The following is a 23,178-nucleotide window of genomic DNA, read 5'->3' as shown; positions in this document are numbered from 1 at the left end:
TGGCTGCGCTCGAGGAGGAGGGACCGGAGGAGGAGGTTCGGGTTCTTCCAGGTGTGGAGTGGCCGCATAGGGACTGTGTTGTCAACACCTGGCTCGGGGGCCCGTGATCTGGGTTCCGGGCTGGGCAAGTCCCGGTGGGACTTCTCTCCTCTGGGTCCCCAGGATGAGGAGCCCACCGGAAAGTAATTGGAACTCCTGATTGCAGGGCCTTCTCCTAGGATAGCATTTCATCAGCTGTTTACCTGGAGCCTTTGCCCAGGGGAGCCCACTAATTGGCAAGGCGCCCCCTGGGAGCGCACACGCCTAAGTTAAAACACGTGTGTTTCGACCAATAGCTTGTCTCACGAACAGAAGACGGGTAGGAGGACAGTCTCGGTCCCGGGAAACGTGCAGGTTGAAGTAAGAATCGCCAGAGCTTTGTCGTTTTTATCGTCTGTAAGCGAGCTGAGCTGAGGCCCGTGCTGGTGCCTGTCGGGAACATGTCTGTGACCGTGGTACGCGCACCAGTGTGCGCCCACACCGTAGACCCGTGGGCACCTGGAGACAGCGTGGCCCTGCAGCGCCCCGTGGTGGGGGGCACCCCGCACGCCATGCCCTGCTGTCGGGAGGCAGCAGGATGCACCCCGCTGACTGTCCGGGGCTCTGGTGCATAAATCACACCTCAGATGCCTCAGTTCACGTTAAGAAGCATGGTTGGGCCCAGGCGACACAGTGTGTTTCCCGCCAGGGAACTGGCAATTCTCCCTGTTTAGTCACAAATGTTTGGAGATGCAACTTCTTGGCTAAGTGTCTGCAGACAGGACGGAGGGCGGGCAAGACGCAGCCCTGCTTCTAAGGGCGTCTGGTGCCCCTTCCAGAAAAGCCGTGAAAGCCCCGCGCCCGGCGCCCGCCCCCCCAGCCTGCACCCTCCCCGTCGACTGCTCCAGCCAAGTCCCTTCTCCTGGCAGCCGTCTTCCCCCGAACGGAGCTCGGGGCGCACTCAGGCCGTGAGGCTCGCGGGAGGGGACGCCCGCCCTTGATTGGCTTGGAACACTTGGGTGTTCCCTTCCGTCTCTTTGCCTCCTTCTCGGGATGACAGCCGCTGTCAGACGCCGCCGAGGCTGCGGAGGCCAGTGCCAGTCCCTGCCCCGCCTGCAGCACCCTGCGCTCATGGCTCGGGTGGGCTTCCGCTCTTGGTGTCCCGGGCAGTGTTTGTTGGTCACACACGCACCGACACACACAGACACGGTTTTACCGAATCTTGTGACAACTCTGTCGCAAAGGGAAGTATCCTGACAGAAAAACTCTGAGTTAAAATGTATAAAAACCATTAGTAAAAAGACACTCCAGCTGCGCCTCCTTGCCTTTCTCGACCGGGAGTAGCAGCGCTTCTTAAAAACCACGGTGGTCTCCAGCGCCTCGCGTGCTGTGTCCGTGAGCGCCTCTTCCTGCTCTTCGTTTTTCCTTATTGAACGCCTTTCCATCCTCTTCCTGTGGAAATCCTCAGACCTGTGTCAAGTTTGAAGTAACGGCCTGGTGAGCACACGCATGGCCGCCAGCTAGACTCTCCCGTGAGCATTGCACTGAGTTCATCAGCCTCTGTGTCCCCGGGGTTACCCGGCAGTTTGTCTCTTTTCAATGCGTTTCAAAGTAAACTACAGAGGGCCAGGCACGTTTTCCAAAACACTCAGCCTGCGATGCCTAACGGGGGCTCCGCGCCCCTGACCCAGTGCGTTCCCCTGAGCCAGGACGTGTCCACAGCAACACACATAGGCCTCACACGTCCCCCTGTGTGAGCCGAGCCCTTTGCCATGCCATAGAGGCGGGTCCTGGGAGCGCCGTCCCGCCAGGTCGCATCTGAGCTTTAACTCGAATAGCAGCAGACTGATTTCCTAAGGTTTCCTGTAAATCTCTCAGAGCCAGGAGGAAAGAGGAGCGACAGCCGCGGATTAACCTGGGTAGGTTTACATGCAGGGTGAGGCTGCGCGGGTCTTTGCCTGGTTTTCTCTTTGCATGTCTTGGTGTGTGTAATTACAAAGTGAAACTTCATGGACTCTTGGTAAATGTTTTCTTTTGTTTTTACCTAAAATAAAACAAAATGAAATTTTAAAAAATCTTACAGATAACTTAGCTCCTCCCCCTGAGCCCCGAAGGGTTAGCACAGGCAGGCGTGTGAGGGCTCACGGGGAGCTCAGAGCAGAGCTGGTCTGCGAGTCTGGTTTTCTGATCACAAGGCCCAGATTTTGCTGTCACACCAGAATCCCTCCTCAGGCAGCGGCAGGGAGGAAAAATTAGCCGTTTTTGTTATTCTATCCTTTTTCGTATCAGTTAACATTGTTTGATACGTTTAGGTTGGATATGATTGAATTTTTTCAAGTCTCGTTGAATTTCATGTGCCCAAATGAAAATGAATTACCATCGGCGTAATTTAATCTAACAGGTACGGAAATAATTCAATAAACTGTACTATTTTGATATTGCTGTATAGTCATATTGAGATACAGTACAATAGAAGAGGGAGCTTGTGTTTATATAAAACAGCCCATTCTCCTCTTGGTTTTCTTGGGTGCTGAAAAAACAAAATGAGAATTTAACAAATAGGCTTCAATCTAGAAAGCTGATCAAGAGTTTCATCCTTAAAATGATCCTGTATTATTTTATATTTCAAAGTTGTAAGAGGTGAATATTATAGTGGCTGTTTTCTTAGCGACATAAAGTTGAAATACATTAATTATTCTGGGCTTCGTCACCTAACTTAAAAACACCAATAATGATGACAAATATCTTCATTTGCTAATAATATGATAGCATTTTTAGGAAGAAAAAAGGAGTGTCCAATACAATTAATCACTTATAGCCTATTACGACATGACTATTTGGAAAACATAAATAGCGTAGTTACTTATAAGACACCCAAACTAAAAGTGACCGTGTTATTTACAAGCCGTGATGACCAGAATGGGGGTGAATGAAAACACGGCATTTCTTAGGCTCCCAGGCCCACCTGGGAGGGGATGAAACCCGCCCCGCAGGCCTGAGAACTAGGTTATCTGTCCTCCGCGGCTTTGCGGCAGCTCTCGGAGAGAAGCCATCAGCCTCTGTGACGAGACTGTGACGTTTTAATAAAGGACCTGCTGGCATGGGCCCAAGGCTCCAGCACTGTGGCCTGAGGTCCCTGCCCATGAATATTGAAAGCCTGAAATCTGGCGTGCTGTCCCGGAACGGCAGCCTGCGCACGCGGTCCCCAGGAAGACGGCCGGATTTGCTCCTTGGGTGGGAACGTCACTGCTCCGTAGTGAGTGCTCAGACGAAGGCTCTCAGTTGGGAACTGTCTGCACGTGACAGAGCAGCTCTGCATTCATCATGGCCCGTGTCCTCCCGGGAGAGCCTTACGGGTGAATCCCACGAAGGGAGCGTGGCTGGCTGGCCAGCGTCAGGCTGCTCTTGCCTTGCAGACTCGAGTGTCCCTGTTTGAACGGCGGGTCCCCCTCGAACCCTCAGGAGGACGGGAGGCACATCTCAGAGGCCCGCAGGCCGCGTCCCCCAGCCAGCGCGGCAGCTTTGCTTAGACGCGGATGGTGGGTTTGACACCAGATCCTCACAGAGGCGGCCTGACATCTGAGGACAGCCCAGCAGGAGCGCGTGCCTCTGTCACAAAGGACAAACCCAGTTTCATTGGCAGAGACGGCTGCTCCTTTTTGACTGTGTCTGTGCTTTGTGGTTGTTGTTTTTGTCTTGGAAGGGACCTGAATTCGTAGCACAGAGTGATTCTCAACCTGGGTTACACCCTGGAATCAGCTGATTATGATTTGATTGGTGGAGCACAGCCTGCACATCAGGGAGGGACGTTTGCAGCTCTCTGGGCTCTGTAATGTGCGGCCGAGGATGGGAGCTGGGGGGCCGGTCCCCAAATGACAGTGGGAACTGGATGCAGGTGCAGGCCGTTCAGCCCAAGAGATCTGATCACTTCTGAATAAGCTCCTTGAAGCTCAGGCCTTCCAAGTTTTTGTTGGCTTCAGGTGACGTCCTCACACACAGCAGGAGGTCATACGTGCAGGAGGCTGCAGCGGTCAGGTGAGGGCAGGAGTGCGCCCAGCCCACCGGGCAGATGCCGGCCAAGGGCCTCGGTGGGACTTGGGAGGACTCAGTGGCGCTCTGAGGCACGGCCCAGAGTTACCAGAGCTCCCGACTGTTTAAGAGGAGCTACAAATCAGGATTTTTATTTTAAATGTTATGAACTATTAAAATAGATTGAAACTAGAAATTAACTATAAGAAAAAAACTGACAAACACAAACACATGAAGGATGAATAACATGTTATCAAACGCGGAGGACAAGGAAGAAATCAAAAGATACTTCGAGAGAAACGGAAATGAAAACACAACCCAAGCCTGAGGGACGCAGGGAAAGCTGTCCACGAGGGAAATTCATAGCCGCACGGGCCCGCCTCAGGAAGCAGGAAAAAGGTCAGTTAAACAGTATCTCCCTAAAGGAACTAGACAGAAACCAAACAAAGCCCAAGGTGAGTAGGAGAAAGGAAATAATGAAGATTAGAGTAGAAATCATATAGAGGGTAAAAAAATACAATACAAAAGATCAGTGGAACCAAGAGCTGGTTTTCTGAAAAGATAAACAAGATGGCTAGACCTTTAACCAGATTCATCATGAAACAAAGAGGACCCAAATAAATAAAACCAGACATGAAAAGAGAGAAGGAGCAACTGATAACCACAGAAGTATAAAGGATTATAAGAAAATATTATGAACAACTATATGCCAACAAACCAGACAGTCTGGAAGAAATGGATAAATTCCTAGAAACATCATGTCCCGAACTGAATCAGGAAGAACAGGAAATCTGAACAAACTGATTACAACTTATGAAACTGAAGCAGTAATCCAAAACTCCCAGCAGGTAAAAGGCCTGGACCGGATGGCTTACCAGGTGAACTATAACAAACGTTCAAAGAACTAACTAATACCCACGCTTGTTAAACTATCCCAAAAAAGTCAAAGGGAGGGAAGACTCCCCAGCTCATTTTATGAGGCCAGCATCACCCCGACTCCAGATCTCACCTGCTGAGTGTTAGAATGGGGACCAGGCAGTGGTCATCATGAAGACCTAGAAAGAAATAGAGATACAGGCAGTGTCCCCACTCCTTGGGGTCACAGTTCAGAACAACGGTGCCTCCTCAGAGTCACAAGATTGAGATCCAAATCTCAAATGTTCATCCTTCAACACAAAGATTCTGTTGTAATTAAAAGTGACATACACTTGACTGAGCCATCTTCATAGATTTCCATACAGGTCTCTGGTCCAGACAGACAAAGATCATGTATTCAAATCAGCAACAGTATCGTGGGGACACGACCCCAGACCAGAGCATTCACCTGACTGTCGGCACGCCACGCACACGCTGCGTCCTGCCTTCCTCCCTCCCGCCGGGCCACGTCCCGCCCCCAGGGACACCGGGGACAGAATTCGCTTTCTGTTTGCCTTGGAAGGAGGCAGACGTCGAACTGCAGAAATAACTCTGTGAGTCTACCTGTTACGTCTGTTCTTCGACAGGGATCCGTTGTTTGCGATTGATGTAGCCTGCTGTGGCTCTGAGTGATTCTGATCTATTCCGTTTCTGACTGTCGATAAGACAGAATCAGTACCACTGCAGAAGGCGACACAGAATAACTGTGAGGCCCCTGACAGAGCAGGTGTTGCTCTCAGACGTCACGGTTGTGGTGCTAGAATGGAAGGAAGGGTCCTAGTCACAATCCAAGGCAGCCGCACCGTTTCCAGGCCTCTCTCAAGCCCGCAGGTTCACGGCGGTGGGGCAGGAGCACAGAACTCAGGTGGAGACCATCGCTGCGCAAGATGCCGCTTGTGGCTGGATGGTGGCGTTTGGTCCGCTCCGTCTCCTGTGTTTTATGAAGTGCGTCCCCCATGTCATTTGTAAAACCGAAGTATTCCAGATACATTTCAAGTCGGGAAACCGGTCAGCCGCTCTCTGCCCGTTGACGTGTGTCCGCTGTATTTACTTTTATAGGAGCTCAGAGGCAGGCGTGGACGTAAGGAAAGCACAGGCCCACCTTTGTTCTGTGGCACGGGGGTTTGGCGGGTGGTCCGAGGCGAGAGGGTGTGGGAGAGAAGGGGACAGGGGCAGCGGAGGGCGGCGCAGGTTGGGGAGGCTGGTGTACCTGCATCTTGAGATTTAGAATTATAATTCGGAAGCTTTCCTTTCTACAGCGAGCGTGAGGGTGGTTACGTGGCCCTGGGCTCTTCACCGGTCGGCGGCAGGAGCGAATGCATGTGGCTGCTTCCTGGGCAGACCGGGACCCTGCCCAGCTCCGCTGAGTGAGCTGAGCAGACCTCCTGCCTCCTCTGGGTCCGCCGGGCCCTTCCTGTCGCCCACCCGCGCGGCACCGAGACACAGCGTCTCCTCGCTTCCTTTAGTTCCCTCGGGGGCTGTGGCTGTTACTTCACGTACTGGACTTTCATTCCTTATTTTTATATAACGCTGTGTAACCACATAACCGTTACTTATTTTCTACTCGATTTTTATCTTCATCGTCTTCCCTCATTTTTTGTTGCTGCTGTCCTTTTACTTTGTTCTTGCTTCTATACTTACTCTGTTGATTTCACTATATTAAAGAATATGAACGGTCTGCTAAGAATGGCTTTTATTGGATTATATAGGTTTTATGTGATTTTCTACTGTGTTCATTTGGAAAATATTCTGCAGGTTTCATTGTAATTTTATTCTCCATTTTTTATTGTTTTTCATTTCCAAGTGTGTTTCCCTAGTTTGTACTTAGTCTGTTTTTTTATCTGGATACGTACGTAGGGCGTGTGTCTAATACAGTCATTCGCTGTGACTATCCCGTGGGCTTATGAGAAGAAGTTCATTGTACTTTCTGTTGGGCATAGTGTTCTGTATAGATAGTTATGTCTTTCTATCTGTATCCATCTCAAGCAGATACTACTTAGAATTATATTATCCAGGAATCCCAGAATGAGACAGATCAGTGGTTCCTGGTATTAATGTTTCGTTTTTTTCTCCTACAGCTCTTGTGATCTTATCTGTGTCAGTGTTACTACGTTATTTTACACATGTTAGTAATTATATCTTCTTTGTGGATTGGACCCTGTATCATTTATAAGATTTCTCCTTTGATTCATTTGCTTTTACCTTGTCTGGTGCTAATATGATCAACCCTGATTTCTTTGTATTTGCAATTGTAGAGCATATGTTTGTCCATCCCTTTGTTTTTAACAAGGTGTGACCCTTTTATTCAGGAATTAATTAGGCTTTGATTTGTGATTTAGACTGGGAGTGTCTTTATAATAGTTCTCTCGCATTTTATTGATATAAAATTGTTTGGTTTAATGTCATATTTTAATGTGGTGGCCAATTTTATCATTTAAAATTTTTTCCATAGGTAGTGTATGATTTTTTGGTAGGTATATATTTTTTGATAATTTAGAAACTGTTAATTTTGGCTCTAGCAGCTGTCTTTATGATGAGAGTGCTATATAATAGTTAGTCATTTATTGTTAAAGTAGCATTTTTGACTTTGTAACGTGAACAACAGGGAGTTGCTGTGTTTCTGCTTCTTGTGTCCTCCCCACTGTTCCCTGCGGTGTCTCGTTGTAACGTGCTGTGTAACTGGGCATCATGTTCTTCTTTACACCCCAATACCATGAAGTGAGCGCTTTAAAAAAGGAAAACATTTGTTTTTCTCGCGATTCTGGAGGCTGGGAGTTGCAAGGCCAAGTGCAGGCTGGTTTGCCCTGCACTGAGGGCTGTCTTGCTGGGTCACCGGCCGGCGCGTCCTTACTGTGTCCTTGCTGAGCAGAGGGACCGGGACCCTGGGGTGTGTCCTGTTTTAAGGCACTAATCCTATCGGTTTAACCTCAGTTACCGCCTTACTGCAACTTCGGCCCCTCTGCGACTTAGGGACTGCACACAGGAGTTGCGGGGGCCATGATCAGTCCATAGCAGTCACCACTATGTTTTTAATACAGCAATTAAAGTTAATATACCAGATACGGGGTGGTTTTATTTCACTCAAAGGTGTAACTCCTCGTAACAGCCCTGAGGTTTCTAATGAGACGAAATTCCCTGTGTGGATGATTTCACAGCGCAGGATTCACTGGTGCTCCGTGTAGCCACAGCGTGGCACATCTGTCCCCACTGTCCTCTCAGGTGTCCTGCCGAGGGAGGTGGCCTGGGTCCAGTGGTTGTGTGCAGAAGGGCCGCTCAAAGGCCAGCCACCAGCTGGTGTCCGGGAGCCGGGACGTCTGCAGGTTTGCCACGGCCCCGGCTGGCCGGACAGCTCGCTGCTCCTGAGCTGCTCATGCAGACGACAGGGACCACACTGACTGACTGTCTGCTGTCCCGCCGGGCCTGGGCCCGTGCTTGGTGCCAGTCCCAGGCTGCCCAGGTGACCATCCCGGTGAAAACTCCGTGCAGAATCCCTAAGGACTTCCCCGGCTGGACCGCCTTCCCCGGGGATTTTCAAACGCCCCGCCGTGGCGAGAGTCCGCCCTGGCTTCCTGCGGTCTCTGCCACGTGTGCCTTTTCCCTCGGCCGAGGCTGCCCGGAGCCCCTTCCTGCTGTGATGTCACGGGTCGCACCCAGGAGCTTGAGCCTCTGCTGAGCCCGCAAGGCCTCTGGGCACATCCTGGAGCCGGTGGCGGCTTGGAGTCCCCTGACGTGACAGAGGCTCGGGCCACACCACGTTCCTGTCCCACTGGCGCCACCTGTGCCCCGTTCTCCACGTCCTTGCCCACGTGTGACTCTGCTTCTCACAGGGCCGGTCTGGGGGGAGACGCGGCGGCTCAGAGAGCTGTGCTTCCCCGGTGCCCGGCGACATCGGACACCTTCTCATGGGCGTGGCTGCCATGTGCATACCGTTCCTTTGACGAGAATCTGTTCGGATCCTTTGCTTGGTTTTTAAATTGGGCTGCCGTACCCTTGTTCAGTGCATGAGTTCTTTATATGGTCTTACACCTGACCGTTATCAGATACGACTTGCAAATATTTTCTCTCGTTTTGGAGACCATGACATTCTAAGTACTGCACAGAGGTTGGTTGTAGTTATTTTATGTGAATCATCATAACTCCAGGTCTTAACCAGCCTCGCCCCAGTTCACCAAAACGGTCCCGCTGCTGTTGCCCGCTCCCACGTCGTCCCCACGGCTCCGCTGCCCGGCCCCGTAACTCCTGCTGTGTTGCTGGTCCACGGAATTCCCCGCATCGGCCAAGGTCGGCACGCATTTCAGTAATTACCTGGGAAAAGGTTGTGAATGCCTGTGTTCCGGGCTGGAAGTTTTGCCTCGAATAGAAGCCCTGCCAGCCCCTGAGTTTCCGTTGAGAAAACGGGACAATTGCTCAGGTCCGACGTCAGGGCTCCTTTTCTGTCGGGACCGAAGGTGCGGGGGGGGAGGGGGTGGCTCCTCCTCGCTGAGGCGCAGCCCCTCCCCAGGCAGAAGCCACTGCACACCCCCAGGTCGTTCTGCAGAGACGCCTTCTCGCCTGCGCGGGGTGGGTGGCCCTGCAGGCCGGCTCAGGACGCAGAGGGGGCGGGGACAGCTGTGCTGTGTGAGGTGCGTCTTCTGGTCACTTTGCTACCGAAATCCACGAGTTCTCCCCCGATACTAGTTCTTCCTGTCGGCTCGGCAGTTTTACATTCACTGCTGCGACTTCTGAGGCCCCGGAACACCTTGAAGAGCCTCAGCTACAGTTCATCTGTCGTGGCCGTGACGTTTCTAATGCGAGCCGAGCAGTCCCACTTAGTGCTGTTCGAGGAAACGGGGACTCCCGTACACACGTTAGAAAAAACGGTCAGCCCGGATTAGACGAGGACCTTCGACCCTGAAATCCTCAAAGGTCTCTTGAAAGTGCAGGAACCCCCACATGGTGTGTATCAGTCCCTTTCCTGCTTCTTATCAGTGTGTCTCGGACTCAAGAAATGATTTAAGAAGCAACAAACTACGGAGCAGACAAGGCGACGTCAGGCCCGCCCAGGACAAGGGGGGGTGGTTTTTTCTCTAACTCAGCTGGGCATCGCCCTGTCCGTGAAGGGTGCTCAGTGAGGGGAGGGGGGACCTTGTCTGCCTTCATCCCTGTCTCAGCCCGCGGGACCGAGAATGGGCCCGCCAAGATTCCTTGAATGAATGAATGCGTAAATGAATGAATGAGAGGGAGTTCCTCGGTGGAGGAATACAGTGTCTCTAACATTAGAAACAGGCTTCATAAAGGTAACTCTATTTTAAAATAGAATGAAAAGTAAACTTTCATAGCAAATTCAAAACCTGACTCCTTTATTGTTTGAATTTTGAATCAGTTACTGGGGAAACGCTGGGGGCACGAGGACCTAGGTTTCCATGTGCACGTCCGTGACGTGCTGTCGGGCTGGAGCATCGTGGGCCCCACCCGAGGTCACGTCTCCTGCCGTCACCGCAAATCTGACCCCTCCCCCTCCACCCCGCCACACTGCTGTCTGCGTCTGTGGGTTTTTATCTGTCTGTCGGCTCGTTGGCTGTTTCCAGCTCTGTATTGCACACGTGAGTGAGCGCGTGGGTCCTGACATGTGCTGACTTATTTCACGTCCTACGATTTCCTCACGACCTACCGTGCTGCTGCAGGCATCAGTGTTCCATCTTCCCGCGCAGACAGGTGGTGCCCCGTGGCGTGCGTGCCCGGGAAACGCTGCCTTCATCGGTAGAACAAACCTCATCTGGTTCCCTCCAAGCCCTTCCCGAAGCGCCGCGTCTGGCTGTAACTCGGACCCGACGAGCGGGAGGAGCGTCGCAGCAAGTGCCCCGGCTGTGCTGCAGATCAGGCCGGCGAGGACCTTCCATCCTTCGTTACCTCACCCACAAAGGACAGGTCGGATCTCGGCAGAGGGGCTGGGAGACTGGGACAGGCTGGGAGCAGAGGCCACCGGGACCCAGGCCCGTCTTCAAAGAGCTCAGGGGCACCAGACAAGGAGGCCAGATACACGGGGTCTGGCAGGTCAGTGCCCAGGGCAGAGCTTGTTTGCGGAGCAGCAGCGAAGGCCATTTCCCTGGAGGGGACATCTAATCCCTGCCGGAAATAGAGGTCCTTGTCTGTTCCCCGTGGCGCTTGGCTTTTTCTGATGTTTATTGAGGTAGAAATGCCCTGACATCAAAAGACAGAAACCAGTCAAAGGCATGCCTGTTTCCTCTCTCCCACCCCAGTGCAGACATTGCCGCGGCCTTCCCAGCCCTGTCTGAAGGTGACCCTCGATCTAGACCAGACTCTGGGCCCAAGTGTTGGCCTCCCTCAGAGACGGGCACGAAAGATGGGCTGCGTGTGGCCCACAGCTGAGCGTTCACAGACCCGCTGGCCGCTGATGGGAGGCCGCAGACAGGTGTCTGTCGTGAAGGCAGGCCGACGAGCGCGTGGTCACGCCCTCTGTGCAGGGGCGTGTAGGAAGGGGCTTGGGCAGCGCTGGTTAGCAGATCGGATCGGACAGTCGGACAGACCCCTTCATGGACGGGCCTCCTGCTGGGCTGCTTGTCTTAGGAAACCAGGCCAGCGTCCTCGCCCTCTTAGGAGCCTGTGAATTCACGTCCGTGCGTGTCTGCTGCCCTGCGTCCCCCGCAGAAGGAGCCCGTGCTGCGCGGTGCCCAGTCGGGGTGCACGCCGCTTCCCCAGGTGACAGCGGGACAGCGAGAAGGCGCCGTGCCCAATAACTAGATGCAGATTTTGTGCATGTCGTTTTGAAAGGTTATGAATCCCCTTTGGTATGAAGTTTTCTACAGAGAATACTTGGGGACAGAATATCCTTTCTGTACATCGTGTGCGGGTAATTCCAAAGCAGAACCGCTCTGTCGTGTGAAAGAAAGGCTTAGTAACAGGTCCAGAATGTGACAGATGCGTTTACCCTGCTGCTGTCTCGTGAGAGGGAAGGCCTTCATTTGTTTCCTCCTGGACTAACTTTCAAGACCGAGATATTGACAGGAGAGATGGCCTCCCTTCCGAGCACAGAGTCCGTTGTTCTTCTCATTTCTGGGTGGACGTGGGCTGTCACCCCAGCAGCGCGGTGGGAGGAGACGATGGTCCCAGGAAAACACTCGCGGGGGGCGGGGGGCGAGCATCAGGGCTCTGGTCAGAGCTCTGCCCCTGGTGCCCGTGCGGCTTCGGGCCCACAAACCGGTCACCCCCTGAAAACCTCAGTTTCCTCCGCTCAGAACCGGGGCTGCGTTGGAAATCTGAAGCCACGCACGCTGATGGCCTTGGTCACCCCGTCAGACTCTCCCTGGCCAGTCAGTCACTGGTGGCACCGCGTGGAGGGCGCTGGCCGGAGTCGCTGCGCCACAAAGGCCCCAGCTCCCCGGCCCGCCTCGCGGCCCGGCGCAGGGTGCGCGTCCCCAGGCCTGCGTGTCTGCGCCGCGGGCTGGGGAGCCGGGGCCGGGCAGCAGTGCTGCCGTGGGGCCAGTGCCGTCGGCCCACAGGGAGTCTGCACTGACCCCCGAGCCCCCGCACTGCGTCCCAGGGGGGAGCGGCTATTACTGCCATCGTCCTCCAGGCCCCAAAGAGCAGACCCCGCGTCCTCTTCTGGGGCGGCAGGGGCGCAGCTGACGCGTGGCTCCTGAGCAGCTTCTGCCACGTGAGCACGACTCTGCCCCGGGAGGGGCTGGGCTGGTCCTGCTCTCAGAAATGAGGGCAGCCCAGCGGAAGGTGTTGCAGGTGGCTTCTGTGTCCCGCACCCAGGCAGCTGCCCTTGCTACCCCCGTCTCTGGGGAGCGCAGCAGCCCGGCTGGGAGGCTGGGGGCATCTGTAGGCCGGAGGCCCCTCTGTGTTGTGCTGGCGCTCCGTTCTGGGCAGTGGGCCCATCCAGCTCTAGATGGATGTGTTATTTATAGCAAATGCAAAGCACCGTCATTATCAATCCTTGTTACAAAACACACAGGAAAAGGATCCTTTTTGTTATTTAAATGCGGCACCGCGGACGCTCTGCGCAACCGTCCAGCTGCTCGGCCAGAGCCTCTCAGCTGCGTCCTGGGCAAGCGCCGTTCTGTTTCATTCTTCTCGGGAATTACTTGTAATAGGCTGTTTACTTCTGTGTGCAACTCGAATCAGGGACACCAGTGAACTGAGATGATTGTTCGTATGAAGCCACACACGATTCTGGGATGGGAGCGACAATGGAAATATTCCTCTCTTAGAGGAAAGGCCCCCAAACCGGCCGCAGTCCAGGGGGGCCTGCTGAGTGGTCCCTGTTCCTTCACTGGAGGTGCCAGGGCCTCACGTAACTCTTCCCCGTTGAGCAGGGCTAACCCTCGACCCAGGATCTAAATTTGTTTTGAAAATATCTGTGTGATTATGGAAAAGCTGAAGTGTGACTCTCTGGACTTGGGGACACCTGGCGTCCAAGCATACGTGTTAAGGAAGCCGCAGCAGCACGCGTGTGCGCACTCTTGTCCCGCGCCCTGAGTCTGAGTTCCTCCTCGCCGGCGGTCCTTCCCCCTGTGTGCGGCCCTGTTTAACTGAGAGGGTGGCGGTGATGCGATCCATGACGTCTCTGAGCGCAGACGTCACGTGTGCAGCTGCTTGCGGGGACCCACGCATGGCCTCCCACCTGTTCTCCGCCAGTGTGGCACCCCCGAGAGTCTCCCTGTTTTAGAGATGAGACCGTCAGGGCCAGGAGACGAGGAGACCCTGCCGGGCCGTGGAGTCGGACGTTGAGCCTCGGTTCCTGGCTGCTCTGGACCCGCGTCCCCGTCCTCACGACCCAGGCGTGGCTGTCCCCACTCCGCGGGGACAGAGTCCTGCGTGGCCATCTCGCCTCCTTGTCTTCTGCCCCGGCCTCAGCACGGGGGCGTCTGAAGCCTGGGCGAGGAGCTGCAAGGAAACCTTCTCCCCGCGCAGCTGTCCTCTCCTCCTCGGCCCCGGGTCACCTGGGCGAGGCCCGTCCCCTCCTGTCACCTGTCAGCCAAAGGCTGCTCACGAGGGTTTCCAGGACTGCAGCTGCGATCTGTACCCCTCAGAATCATCACCCTGAAAAGGAAGAAGGATGGCCAGCTCCCAGGGGACGTTCGCTGTTATTTTACCTCTTCGCCTCTGGCTCTTCCATCTCAGAATTCATCAGGCGATGCCCAGGTCAGCTCCTCCGACACGTTAAAAATGAAAGGGCCGCGCTCCAGCAGCACAAACCCTGTCGACCGCCTTCCGTGGAGAAGCTGCTATCTTGGTGGCACCAGACAGAGAAGCTGGGGAGGGGACAGCCACACCCCCGCAGAGCTTAGGGTCCAGAAGAGGGGAAAGACGTACAAACATATGACACAGAAAAAAGGTGAGTCCGCAGAGCATGCAGTTTAGGGACCATGAGATTAAATAAGACAGTGAAGGTCCGGGAAAACCTTCCAGGAAAAAAAAAAGAACTTGAACTAGGTTTTAAAGACTGAAAACCTCTTCCGGGTGGAGGTGGCGGCCCAGCCTGCCTGGCGTTGACTGTGACAGCGTCCCTGCATTCCGCCCGCAGCGGGGGCGGGGGGCTCTCATTGGAGTGCGTCCCGTGACACAGCAAGGCCCACGCAGCTAGTTTCTTATCGAGAAAACGCGTTTAGGGACCGAAACAGCATTCCAGGGTCAGGAACCGCAGACGCTGCTGTAGGCCGGGCGGGTGGGACTGAATCCACGTGCTGAGTCACACGGCTCCCGCGACGTGGCCTGTGGCATCTTCACGTGTGGGTTCCTCCCGGGGCTGGAGATGTCAGACGAGCTGGTCACCCACCGCTGATGGTCCGAGAGTCGCGACGCGGGCTGCTCCTTACTTACCTTCAGAGCCGACTGTAAGAGGGGTGGGCACGTGATCTCTCCGCACAGAGCCGTTTCTTGCTGCTGCTGCGTTTGTGGCTCTGGCATCGCTTGCTCCCTGCGTCTGGACGTTGTTACTGAGATTAAGTCCTCCCGGGGGCATGGCGGGTGGCTGTTGGGGGAGGGGGGTCTCTGTGAGGCTCCAGCGGGAACCCAGCCGGAGCCAGGACGTTCTCTTCTGTGCCGTCGCTCGGCCCGCGCATCTGCGTTACTTCCCGGTGGCGTCTGTGCCCGTTTGGACGGCGCTCTTCACGTGGGGCCTTTTCTCTTCTCGTTTCAGACGACCACACGCTGCATGGCCCGATTTTCGTTCAAGAGCCGAGCCATGTAATGTTCCCTTTGGATTCCGAGGAGAAAAAAGTGAAGCTCAGTTGTCAAGTGAGAGGGAATCCCAGACCGCACATCAGGTGAGTGGGTTTGGGAGCCGTGTCTCGCACGAGTGGTCTCTGCCACTGACCTCGGCCGGTGCTTGCGGGCGCTGCAGGCACCGGGGCTCGCAGACAGGCCCCAGACGCTGTCCTCGGCCTCGGCAGAGACGGCCGCGCTCGTCACAAGCTGGGCGCCCACGGTCCATTCCAGGCAGCACTGGGGGCCTGTCCTTGGTGGCCCCGGGGTGGGCAGCCTTACCGTTCCTAACAATGGCTTTTTCCCCAGACGGCTCACTAAACCACATCAGCGGACAGGCAGGGAAGTAAATACTCAGTGGTCACAAAGGAAGGGGGTTTGGGACCCGGAGAAAGAGGGTGGACAGTGAAGAGCGGTGAGCCCCTCAAGGAACCACGTGAACTTGACCTTGGACCGGGTGGCTTCACCGGGCACTGGTCACAAAGCCTCAACTCAGCCACGCTGAGAGTCAGTGTGAGAACCCCGCCCCACGCAGCCTGGACGCCGTGGGCTTGATCCTCACGGCAACCGTAACGAGGACCAGGCCCGCTCCCCTCCGACGGGGGACGGCTAAGCCGGAGTAGGGCCTGCTCTTCATACTTGCCCGGGTACCCAGGGGCCCGAGCAGCAGAGGAGACCCAGCTGAAAGGAGACACCGTGACCTGGAAGGTGGAGCTGAAGAGGAGGTCACTCAAAGGCAGCGGAGAAGGATAGAGGGGAACAAAGCGGGAGAGAGAGAAGAGAGACGTTCACACGTGCCTGTCCGCGTGGCACAAGGGGAGGACGAGCGCGCGGGGAAGCGCGGATGTTGAGGCAGGAGGCTGAGCGTCCTCCTGCATTTAGGACACCCAGTGCCTGGACATCGGGCAGAGCAAATAAAAACACAGCCTCGCTGGCAGTGATTGTGGCGAAACAGACGCCACGCTGGAGCTGTGGCCTTAACAATGGCTGGAGTCGTGCCAAGGGTCACTTTCAGAGAGAAGACAGTGACACCAGCAGGTCACAGCAAAAAAGCCAGGCAGAGCCAGAAATCAGCGGTCACACTCCTTTATAGCAGAAACGCTTTTTTAAAGAAAAAAATAAATAAGACTTTAAGCAGGCACTGAAGATCGACTGAGCAGACCCTTCCTAAAGAAAAGTCTTAAAAAGACATAGTTTAAGCCAAATAAAAATGACCCAGGATAAGAAAAGCAAGGGGTCAAGGTTAGAATTTCCACATAAAAATTAATTGCATGAAACAACAAAAATAATGAAGACAATAGTCTTGCAAAGACATAAAAAATTGTCATGACAATAATAGGAACAAATTGGAAAGAGAGATACTGCACAATAGATTACGCAGATGGTTTAAAAAATGAAATAAAGACAAATCCCCACTTCACAGCCTATACAGGTGATCAGAAGACCGACATGAGAAATCACAACACTTTTCAAAGAAAACAGACATAGATATTTACGATTTGGAAGGGAAAAAAGATTTCTCAAGTATGGCAGGTAATATTTAACTTCATTAAGATTAAGAATTTTATTTGACAGAATTTACTAAGATAAATAAAATTACAGGCTTCCAACTGGGAGAAGATATACTTAATACTATCACTGGCAAAGGATTACAATCCAAAGAGTTTAAAGAATTCCCACAAACCTAAAGAGAAACAGGTAACCCCATAGAATATTACCAAGAAAGGGGGTGTCTGCTATCCATTAAATGTATGGCAGGAGTAGCGGTGCCATCAGTGAGCAGACGTATACAAAGTGAGGGTGACGTGGCACTCCCTGTGAAGTCCGCCCGAGCGACAGGTGTAGACGGCGAAGTGTGTTGTCTTGTAAGTCATACAAGGGACTATAACCTGGTCTGCGCGTTCCAGGTGGCCTGGTGGCCGTGAATGAGTCACAGCTGCTACCCTGTGGGTCTCAGGAACACGATTTTGAGTGAACAGAGCAAGTCACTGAAGAACATTCCCCATTTTCAAAGTTCAGAAGCCGGTCAAGGTACTAATGCACGTGACAAAGTCATCGCGGAAATCAAGGGCACGAAAAAGCAAAATTAAATCACAACTAGCCCCTGAGAGGGGAGGGATCAGAATCAGCATGGAAACAGAAGCTTTCAGAAGTAATCGTTATGCCTTTTCTTAGACACAGATTTTTATTGTCTTATGACTCCTTACCTGGCTGGTTTGGCTCAGTGGATTGAGCATCGGCCTGCGAGCTAAGTGTCGCTGGTTCGATCTTCCAGTCAGGGCACATCAGAGAAGGAAAACTCTGACTCCAAAAAACCTCCGCTGCCTTGCGGCATACCTCTTCAGGGGAAAGGCTAAGGGAGTAAACCCCGACAGAAAATCCGGAGCCGGAGTCCCTAAGGCGGTTCGACGTTGTAGTCAACACCGGCAACTCCTGCGGCGCACCTGAAGCCAAGCTGTATTGACTCCGTCTTTCCCTTGGACCCTTCAGCTGCGAAGAGAGGGGGGGTCTGCTGCATGGGCAACAGCAGACCCTCCATATCACCCTGCCCAGGCTCTGTAGCTTCAGCTTCACTGGAGAGGACATTCCAGCGTCATCGCAAGATGTCGATTCAACACGGGAGGAGACAGATACCGTGTCACTCCCGAGTCGGACTGCACAACCATTCTCGGCGGTGCAGATAGACTCTTAAGAAGCTACACCATCGTCTCTCGAGACGGACGGCTGCCGACGATGACTCCTTATAATTTACCAAGACCTTGTGACTAGTAGCTTGCCTCTATTTAAATTTCATGATAAAAACCCCAATCTAAAAATCAATTTATAAAGCAGTGGAAAAGCCAAATGGGTACAGAACATAGGCCATCGCAAGGGGAGGAAGAGGTGGCCTCACCGATGGGGATGCTCAGACGTGGGGGCTGAGCTGAGAGGTAGTTGTCAGGCGGGCAGAGCAGGGACGCCATCCCACACACGCTGCGTGGGGCGGGGTGTCTTTGGCCACCCATGTAGCCGTCAGACATACCATCCCCCATCGAAGTGCCCTGTGTCGTCCCACTGGATTCCGGGGTACGTGGGGCTGGCTCAGCAGTGACCCAGGCAGCTGGGCCTTGGACCGGGGTGGACAGCCGGACGCCGGACTCTGAAGAGCGTGTTGCCCGGGGAAGGGGTTTAAGTCACCACACGGACCAGCTGCGGTGTCCCAGGACCATGCTAGGCTGGAAGTGGGGACTGAGCTGCCAGTGCCCAGGGTGCCCAAGCTCCGGGCCGTCCCGGAGCAGAGAGGGTCGCTCCAGCATGCAGACAGCGGGCGTCAGTGGAAGTCCCCGGGAGCAGGGGGTACCGGACCCAATCTGGAGGGCGAAGATCTTTTACCATTTGGATGAGGAAGGGAAGTGCCTTCCAGAAAGAGGGGGAAAGCCAACAACTCCCTAAGGACCGGGCCGTCAGGGTGAGCATATAAAGCGTCATCCGAACCAGGACACTTGGACAGTAAAAGCCGCTGTCAGGAACTCTCCTAGGACGGCACGGAGCCAGCCCCTAACAGGCTGATGTCCAGGCTGAAGCGAACACTTTAAAACGCCTGATGTTGTAAAAAATAAACCAAGCGGCACGCTTCCTGCACACGTAACTGTTGCGTGCCATGGTCTGGTGCTCAGTGGGCAGCCGTGTGTAAGTCCACATGTTCGCTATAAATGGGAACGCATGTTGCAGCAGAATTGGGCAAGCTGCCGCTTTGTTCCTCTGCAAGCCGGGACCTTTAATTAATTACTTTTGTGACATCGTGTCTGCGGATAGAGGGGCTCGCTTTGTTACTTGGAGCCAGCGAGCGAACAGGGACCCGTCCTGCTTTTAAAGACTGCCAGAAGCAGCCCGGAGAAACCTGGTAGCCAGATGCCCCCGCAGTCGGTGGCGCCGGCCTGGGTCTCCTCTGTGCCTTCCACAGTGTCTCTGTCACATAAAAGCCATTGGTCCCCAGAGCTAACAGCTCCTGCCCGGCTGCAGGACAGAGCAGGGGACCGCACGGAGAAGCGCTGTTTCCAGACCCCATTCTGCTGAACTCTCTCAGGGTGCAGGCAGGTGCAGGAGAAGACACAGGAGCAGAGGGTCCGGGGCGCTCCCCGCGGGGAGCCTCAGACTCCTCGCTGGCCTGGCCCCAGCGTGCCCACCCCTCCGCAGAGCCTGCCCTTTGTCACGACCCCTGCCCCTCGGTTTTGGAAAGGTTGATCCAGACCCGGCAAACTTGAGGAGGCCCTGACTTGTGCCGGCTTCCCCCGCAGGACAGGCGGCGTTGCCTCTGGCGGGCACGTGGCTTCCCTTTGCAGACAGAGGCAGTGGCCACGCACTCGGCTGGAGCCCTTTTGCTGGGCAGTTTGTGTGCAGCTCGGTGTGCAGACCGCAGACTCCGAGTCAGAAAGGCCCCGCCCCCCTCCCTGCAGAGGTGAGCGTGTGAGCGAGGAAAGCGGGCTTTGCGGGGGCAAACCCTCCAGGTAGCTCCCCAGCCAGGCCGGGGTCCCACGCCTCCCGCGCACCGCCTCCGCCTCTGGAGAGAATTGCGTCGTGACTCCCCAAGTCCAGTGGTTCGGAAGTCAGCTTCTGAGACTCACTGCCGTGTCCTGGCCCTTGGGAAAATCTCCTGCGTTGCCAGTGGGCAGCATCCCTGTGTTACCGGTCCTTAAGGGATTCCTCCGACACGGACAAGAAATTGTGGGATTTTCAGGGGTGCTGCAGTGGGGAATGAAGTAAGGAATTCAGTGCAACGCATGCCCCAGTGATCGCACCGCAGAAGGAACAGGTGCAGCGCATGGTCACGGAAATGCAGCTGCACTCACAGCAGGACAGCAGGCGCTGTGTCTCCTAAGTAATCCCTCCCCTTCGCCCTGTGCGTGTAGAAGCGGGCGAGGGAGGCGAGGCAGGGCTCTGGGCCGCAGTCTGATTGCGGCGACTGCTGTGGACAGACCCCCTCCCATTCTCCCCAAAGCCGCTCTCCTCAAGAGCCTCCCGTGGCCGCCTTCCTGAATCCCACACTCGGCTTGCAGCTCACATTATTTTGCAATTTCCTCTTTGGGTTCTTAGATTTGTCATATTAAATTGCTCAACTATCATTTGAAGTGAGAGTTATGGCTGAGACGTGATCAGTTAACTCAAAAAAAAAAAAATGTGGAAGGCAGGCAGGCAGCTCCAGAGACTCACGCGCACGCGCCCCTGCGGAGATCGAACTGGCGGTGCTCTCCGTGGCTGCCCTCTTCCTTGTCCGTGCCAGGACACGGGAGAATCACTGTCACGCCTCAAAGCAGCGTCAGCGTCTCCTTCCCATCTTCACAGACACACGGGAGCCAGGCCCCGGCTCGTGCTGCCGGCCCCGCTCCTCACGCCTCGTGACTCTAGCGTGTTCCATTTCAGAGACGTAGATGTGAACACACACACGCGGCTGGGCGCTGGCGGGCTCCACGCTTCCTCCATGGTGCCTGACCGAGGCAGAAACATCCAGCAAAGAAGGAAAATAGCGAGTCCAGTCCGCAAGCATTTAAGGAGCCCCGCGAGAGGGCCGAGGCCTCGGTGGTGGCGGGGAGAAGCCAGACGGGATCTGGGCACAGGATCCACAGCCAAGGCAGGATTCCCGCAGAGAGGAGAACTCTGGGCAGAGAGTGGGGCAATGCTTGATGACATTGGACTAGGAATAGTGAGGAAGACTTTTTGGGGAGCACTGCCCTTTAAGGTGACCTTGAAGTGCTGAGATCTCAATAGAAAGGGATCATCCTTTAAACTTCTGCTTCTGTTGAAGAAAATACCCAAAATCTTGAACCCGATGGGCCTGCATTTTCTCACTCACGCGCTCCGTTCCCTGCGCGCCGGCCGCGGGGCTGCGGAGGTGCACGGCTCCCGTTCTCCAGTTCGCTCTGTGCTCTGGGCCCCTTTGCTGGCCTCCCAGGGTGACAGCTCCCGGCTGTGCTGCTGTCATTGCCGGGTACTCTGCATAGCGTTTGGGAGGGCAGAGGAGGAAAACAGGACAGTTGCTGAATTGTATCTGCACGGAAGTTTCCAACTATTCAAATGACTTGCTGCTGGTTAAGGTAATGTTATTGGCAAAAAAAAGAAAAAGGAGGTTTGTTCACAAATATTCAACATTTAAACATTTGAGTCCCACGGAAAGTAATTTCTTGAGCCAAACACAGTGGGCAGTCAGAGACGCAGATGAGCCGGGAAACGGCAGAGCACCCCCTCGGCCGGCACCTGTGGCCTGAGCAGCGGCTTCCGGGGCTGCCGCTGGTGCTCACTGCCTGTGACCAAGGCCGCCACTGCTGCCATGCTGAAGGCCAGCGTGGTCCCCGCGCCAGCTCTGCGGTCCCTGGGCCAGAACAGAGCAGCGTTGCTGCGGGTCCGTCAGCTGCTCTGCAGTCCCTCGAGGGCACCGATTCTGTCATCAGCGGACGCCCATCCGAGAGTGACTGCCAGCCGCGCAGGGGCTTGTCCTGAGGAGGAGCACAAGGAGCCGTGGGAAGCTTCCCAACAGAACAAGAACACAGTGGCGTGTGTGTAGCATCATATGTCGTTAAAAACATGCTAACATTGTAATGCCATTGGTTACTGTAAAGGACACGCCCTGCGTGTAAGCATTAATACTGTCGCTCCTGCGAGAGGAAGCGTTTCTAATTCTTTTTACCGTGATTGAAAAGTCTGAATGATTTTTGCATGCTATTTCTAGTGTTTAGATATTTTGACCGTTCCGAAATATTGATTAATATGACAAGGCTTTATCTCCTGGCATTTTTATACTATAGGTGGAAGTTAAATGGAACAGCTGTTGACGTAGGTACGGATTTCCGCTACAGTGTTGTTGAAGGCAGCTTGTTGATCACTAACCCCAACAGAACCCGGGACGCGGGGACATACCAGTGTGTGGCCACAAACGCCCTTGGAACGGTGGTTAGCGGAGAAGCAAGGCTTCGGTTTGCTTGTAAGTAGTGATTCTGTCGCGCGCAAATGTCACTGTGAGTTTTGGGCCACTGCGCCTGCCAGCCTTCAGAGCCGTTTCTTTTCAGAAACCAAACAGATCTTCATTTGTTATCTGATTGTCTTTACCCTTTTCTCCTGCTTTGGAAATGGCCTGTTTGAAGGATAATTATAAATCTGTGTGGGAAGATAGGCATGCTTTGGTTTTATGACTACTGAGATGGTTTCACAATATGATAGTTCGGTTATATGGAGCTCTGTACACGCATTTAACACACACACTCAGATTTGCACGTACAGCTTTACGCACACACATAAATCCACATCCACAAAAATTACACCCACACACTATGAACAGTACGTATCAATAGGCAAATAAACTGCCAGTCACCTCACGCCCAGGATGAGAAGCAGGGGGCCATAAAGCGCGGTTAGAAATACCCTGGTAGCCTATTCATTCTATAATCCTCTAATTATTTTCTATTATGTAAGTTGGGAACATTTTAAAAACAACTGTTATAACAGGAAGCTAAGACAATTAAAGTTATGTTTATATTACACCACTGATGTTTCTAATTTGGAACATCTTGGAAAACATCCCCCCATCTCTTAAGACGGCCAGCTAATAAAAGCGCATGGGACGCTCCGAAAGCGGAATTCGGACGTAGCAAGCGGCCAGGAAAACCACAGGTGGGAGCCGCGAGTCCACCGTGGCGTGCGACGGCCTGGGGAGGCTGATGATCAGCTGTATTTTTAAGGGTTTATGTATTTGCATGTGATTATGTATCTCCTCATGTAAAATCCCGACTCATCTAGCAATGCATTAATGTCAGAGGTTTTACAATGACAGCATCCGTTAGCAGTAACACTCTAGAATATTCTCATTAACAAAATCCTCTCTGGGAACTCAGCGTCAGATATACCTAATATCCAGTGATTAATCTATTATTGCCATTTGGTGGCATTTTCATTAGTTGAGAAAAGGATTTTCTAAGTACTAGGTGTACCTGGGATTCCAGGATTGTTTTGTGAACATCTTCCAAATACTCCCAGGTG

The 23,178-nt window shown here is 53.9% G+C and overlaps 1 protein-coding gene across 1 annotated transcript in view; it reads left to right on the top strand.

Moving 5' to 3' along the window:
- Window positions 1–14,101: 14,101 nt before the first annotated feature.
- Window positions 14,102–23,178, top strand: part of CNTN4 (contactin 4) — a 162,484-nt gene continuing 153,407 nt past the window's right edge. The window contains exons 1-3 of the mRNA XM_090284972.1: window positions 14,102–14,109; window positions 14,973–15,233; window positions 21,951–22,126. Coding sequence (XP_090141098.1) covers window positions 14,102–14,109; window positions 14,973–15,233; window positions 21,951–22,126 — 445 coding nt within the window. The remainder of the gene's footprint in view (window positions 14,110–14,972; window positions 15,234–21,950; window positions 22,127–23,178) is intronic.

Source organism: Furipterus horrens, unplaced genomic scaffold (genome assembly GCF_987537825.1).
Source record: "Furipterus horrens unplaced genomic scaffold, mFurHor1.1.pri manual_scaffold_7, whole genome shotgun sequence".
In the NCBI taxonomy this organism is placed as follows: domain Eukaryota; kingdom Metazoa; phylum Chordata; class Mammalia; order Chiroptera; family Furipteridae; genus Furipterus; species Furipterus horrens.
Note: the sequence above shows the minus strand (reverse complement) of the source record. Positions and strands in the feature narration are given on the sequence as shown.